General features: G+C 43.3%; 2 protein-coding genes across 2 annotated transcripts in view; one reads left to right on the top strand and one right to left on the bottom strand.

The window, feature by feature from the left end:
• Window positions 1–494: 494 nt before the first annotated feature.
• PIGM (phosphatidylinositol glycan anchor biosynthesis class M) lies at window positions 495–2,703 on the bottom strand. The gene has a single exon (XM_027840082.1). It carries the CDS (start codon window positions 2,686–2,688, stop codon window positions 1,438–1,440), a length of 1,251 nt encoding a protein of 416 aa, XP_027695883.1. The 5' UTR covers window positions 2,689–2,703; the 3' UTR covers window positions 495–1,437.
• Window positions 2,704–2,939: 236 nt separating this feature from the next.
• The window catches only part of KCNJ9 (potassium voltage-gated channel subfamily J member 9), a 76,705-nt gene continuing 74,585 nt past the window's right edge, over window positions 2,940–5,059 (top strand). The window contains exon 1 of the mRNA XM_027840107.1: window positions 2,940–3,100. The gene's annotated coding sequence lies outside the window, so the exon portion shown is untranslated. The remainder of the gene's footprint in view (window positions 3,101–5,059) is intronic.

Raw genomic sequence — 5,059 nt, 5'->3', positions numbered from 1 at the left:
TCTCTGTGGAAGCTGGCCCCCTACTGGTCAGTCAATTCATCTTAATCATATAAACTGAAGAAAAGGTTATAAATAGAATTGTGCTCATCTTTGTAAGGATCACTTAAAACTATGCAGTTGTTTTTACTATTCAAACTAGAAATACTTTAAAGATTAACTTTCTTTTAGAAGAAAAAGTATTTTTAACACTAAAGAATTAAAAATGTACTACAAGATCGTCCTAAAACATCCCTAAAGAGTTTATCACATCCCTTCTCCAGAAACACACACACACACACACAAATACAAAAACCTGAAAAAAAATGTATATTTTAATCTATAAAGATGTATTACAAAAATATAAGTTTTTTTTNCTAAAACATCCCTAAAGAGTTTATCACATCCCTTCTCCAGAAACACACACACACACACACACAAATACAAAAACCTGAAAAAAAATGTATATTTGAATCTATAAAGATGTATTACAAAAATATAAGTTTTTTTTCCACAGATTTAAATATGCAGTTATTTTTCTTTGTTCATTAAAAATCAATCGCATGTCAATAAACACTAGTGTTAAAGTGCAGAAAAGACCCAGTGACAAAACAAACCAAGCCAAACAATCAATGAAATAACATGATTAACAAATGAAAAAGCATTCATTAAGCACTTACAATTGTGCTAAGATCTGAGACACAAAAAGAAAACCACAAACAGTCCTGGCTCTCAAGGAGCTCACGTTCTAATAAGGAAAGATTACATGTAGAGGAAGCTTTAGCTGTTCAAGTCAGATAGAAAGGTCCCAGATCAACAATTTAAATGTTTTATTCACCACCTATGCCCCACAAACTCCCACTCAATTTTATTTAAAAGGAAAAATATTTTACCCAACTAGTATTTTATTTAGCACTTGTTATCACAGCTCTATCAGGCTGATGATTGCCAATTCCATTTTACAAAGGAGAATACTTGGAGGTTAAAATTTAAGATGATAAACTCACTGGGCTTATTAAATCTAGTCTATTGGGCCATACTCCAATTGGCATGAATCTTGCAGGAAATGATTCCAATTTTTTCTACCAAGAATTTCTTTGGCAACTGAAAACACATTCATTCATCCTTTACAATACAAGGTGTCCCAAAAGTCTTAGTGTAGGGTTAATCTATTAAAGCTTAACACTGCACTAAGACTTTGGGGGCATCCTGTATTCAAATGTGTAACTTTCCTTTACAAGTACTCTCCAAAGGAACTGCATTCACAAAAAGCAACAATCTCTCCAAGTTTCTCCTTCCATTCTACTTGAGATCTCTGGTTTAAACTGAGTTTTGTGACCCAAACTGGAGCTATTTGGGAGTGATAAAAACGCTCAAAGCTTAAGTTAAAACATTTCAAAGACACTTTAGTGGCCCATATGATGGGCATAAATCACAGAAACCCATCATCGATATTACCCGTTACTGGGATTTGATTTTCTTGGCCAACTGTCTCAACTGATAATGAGAAATTATCTGAACTAGTATGTAACAGTTAATAAAAAGAAAGAGCAAACCGGCTAACCAAATGAGCAAAAAGGTGTTTTTCCCTCGGAACTCAAGGAAATAAGCAGGAGCCAGCCATAAAGCCTGTCCCATAAACCACAGCCCAAGGAGGAGAACAGCTCTCTTCCAGGACATCCTTATCTGTGGCATCACAAGCGGTAATAAACAGAGGTACCATAAAAAATACTGGGAAGTGCAGACCTTATTAAAACTCACAAAAATGGCAGTGTGAAGGAAACAACAGAAGGCAAGGTCCCTATAATAAGCAAAAGACACAACTACAAGTAACAACAATTGTGGCAGAAACGCTGCCAGTCCCAGTGAAAAACTCCATTTGCTCTCTGCTGTCAGATAAAGCATGTAGAAGTAAGGGGAAAAATTGTGTCGGATGTCCCGTCGGGTTAGGTGATAGAGATAAGTGTGCTCCAAAAATTCCCAACCGTATTTGTAATAAAATCCTAAGCCCAGGGCAAAAAACGTGAGTCCAGCAACCACCCCAAAAAGCAGCACATCCCTATTCCCCAGCCCCCTGGCCAGCCCCCAGACTCGAGCCTGGAGGCATTTCTTGGAGCTGTCCTCCGCCTCGCCGGGCGCAATCTGCAAATAGAGGGCTATGGGGAGGACGTAGGTCACCGGGTACAATTTCATGTGCACCGCCAGGCCGTAGACTACCGCAGCCCACCCCACGCTCCTCCTCTGCAGGAGGTACAAGGCGCTTAGCACCAGGGCAGCGATGACCGACTCGGCGTTGCCCCGGCTGGACACCACCAGGGGCAGCGGGTTGAGCAGCCACCAGGCGCAGGAGCCGCAGGCCTGGCGGGGGCTCAGGTCGGTGAGGAGCAGCAGACGCAGCATCAGGAAGCCGGCCAGCAGGTCGCAGCTGACGAAGAGAAACTTGCCGAAGAGCTCGGTGAGGCAGACGTTGGGCGTGAGGAGCCAGGCCAGCAGCGGCGTGTAGCGGTACGTGGCTCGCTCGTAGGGGGAGCGGCCCTCCGTCACCAAGCGCGCCGCGTCCGTGAACACCCGGTAGTCGATGTCCGTGAACTTCACCACCAGGGTCCGGTCCTGGTAGAGGCCGTAGAAGACCAGAGCAACGCGAGCCGCCAGGGCGAGGCCGAACACGGCGGCGGGCCCGCCCCAGGACCCAGCGAAGCGCCTCGCCTTCATCCTCGGCAGCCCCGACGCCTCACTAGACCGTTGGAGCTGCGCTCGTTTCGGCACCGGCCTCGCACCGCGGGCATAGTTATTGGCGCACGACAGCACAGCAGGGCAGAGGTCCCACAAGAGCCGCTTCCGGGGAGGTAATCCCTCCCCTAGGACTTACTTCCGGTACCGGCCTAGCGCTGTTGATTGGTTCACCTGCCTCTCGCGCCCGGCCCTCTTTCCAGGGAAAGGACAGGACTTCCTGTCCTGTGGGTGAGCCGCGTTCTCTTTCAAAGGAGCCAGGTGGGAAGCCCTCCCTCTTGCCCTCCGAAGCGAGAAGGGGCGTGGTCTGCGTGTGGGCGTGGCGAGGGCAAGATGAAGCTTGAATTCCCGGCGCTGGTAGGCCCGTGTTAGAACCGCCCGCCCAGTGAGATTGGTGAGCCTCTGACTTCGAAAGATGGTGAAAAAAGGGATTGGAGGAGGGTAGATGTTGTCGTGATTTTAAAAAAAAAATGGAAGAGAGACTTTACTCTGCAAACCTGGGGCCAGTGAGCTTGACTTGTGGACTAAATTATAAAAAGGATGGTTATTGAACATCAAGGAAGGAGCTGTGATCTCCTAGATCCAGCGTGGCGTCATCAGGAACCGACTTAATATAAGTAACGAATAACAGCTAGCATTTAAGTGGCATTTTAAAGCTTACAAAGCGTTTACAAATATTATCTCATTTGATCCTCATTTTGTCAAGTTTACTAAACCGGAAAAATGGGGAAATGCTGCAGTTAACGGATTACCTGCTGTCACAGAATCCTAGACTTAGACCCTAAAGGGCTTTTATTTCAGGGGTTCTTGCCTTTTTATGTATCACAGTCGCCTTTGGCAGACTGATGAAGCCTGTGGACCCCTTCTCAGAATAATGTTTTTAAATGCACAAAATAAAATAGAGGATTATAAAGGAAACTGATTATATTGAAATAATTATTAAAAATACATTTTTAAAAAAATTCATGGACCCCAGGTTAAGAACCCCTGAAAACTCAACCCTTTTATTTTACAGGTAAGGAAACTGAAGCTCAAAGGTGAAGTAACTTGCCAGGGTCTCACAAGTAGAACATGTAGGAAACAGAATTTTAACCCAGACCCTCTGGTTCTGAATCTATGCTCTTTCTACTGTTACCAGCTAGCTTTATTTAGCAAGTCTCTGGATTAAAGAAATCTTGTGCTATTTTTGTGCGTAAAAATGAAAAAAAAAAGTGGGCTAAATCATAGTAGAATTGAGTAGTTTATGAAGTGCTTGAACAGTAGCCAAACAGTAGCCAATAGTTGGAGATCAATTTTTAAGGTCTCCAGAGCAGTAGCCTTTGGGATCTGTGCTTGGCCCTGTGATTTTTTTACATCATGACATGGATAAAAACACAGATAGCATACCTATCATGGGGCAGCTAGATGGCATAGTGAAATGAGTGCTGGAGCACCAAGACCCTGACAAATGACTTAACCTGTTTGCCTCAATTTCCTTAACTGTAAAAATGGAGATAACAATAGCCCCTACCTTACAGAGTTGTGAGGATTAAATGAGATACTATTTGTAAAGCACTTAGCACATTACAGGCACTATATAAATGCTAGCTATGATCAGGTTTATATATGGCTAACATATAGCACCTACTATGTGCCAGGCACTGTGCTAAACACTTTACAAATATTATAATGTCCAGGAGCGGGGTGATGGTTTCACTGTACTCTAGCTTGTTCAGATATCTGGAGTATTGTGTTCAGATTGATGTTGTTTGTCCTTTGTTCTCAAACAGGACCATGACATCAGGAAGGTGATATCATGAATTGCAAGTGAATTGGATTTAAGTGAGAGAAGGCTGTGCAGTCACCCCTCATTTTCTCCTCTGGAGCCATCTGGGTCCAGTGGCAGGATATAGATCAGGATAACCAGAGATGGTCTCAGATGCAGTGGGAGACTATGGCCTTTTTAAGCTAAGGCCTTTAATAGGTCTCAGTTTGACTGAGGCAATGTCCATTCAGTGATTAAGGCTAGGTAAGAAATGAGGCAAATAATGGCCTCTTTTACCTAGTCAAAAAAAAAAAAAAGTAAAGTGAATGAATGAAGATGATGAATAATAAAACATTCAGTAAGTGCTTGTTAAGTGCCTACTGTGTGCTAGGCACTCTGCTAAGTGCTGGGGTTACAACTACAAGAGGGTCCCCTTTCTTCAAGGAGCTTACATTCTAATGAAGAAAGACACACCTTCAATGTGGGAGATAGAAAAGGAATCTGTGGAGGGAAGAAGTTGTTGGCTAAAGTAGAGATGGCATAGTTTGAAAGTACTTCCCAAACTTTAAAATGCCATATAAATGTCAGCTTTTATTAATCTGAATGCCA

Source organism: Vombatus ursinus, unplaced genomic scaffold (assembly GCF_900497805.2).
Source record: "Vombatus ursinus unplaced genomic scaffold, bare-nosed wombat genome assembly UNPS02014838.1, whole genome shotgun sequence".
Lineage (NCBI taxonomy): Eukaryota > Metazoa > Chordata > Mammalia > Diprotodontia > Vombatidae > Vombatus > Vombatus ursinus.
Note: the sequence above shows the minus strand (reverse complement) of the source record. Positions and strands in the feature narration are given on the sequence as shown.

What these genes read in the sequence shown, in the direction of transcription:
- PIGM (XM_027840082.1), bottom strand. Translation starts at nt 2,688, where the DNA reads ATGAAGGCGAGGCGCTTCGCTGGGTCCTGGGGCGGGCCCGCCGCCGTG.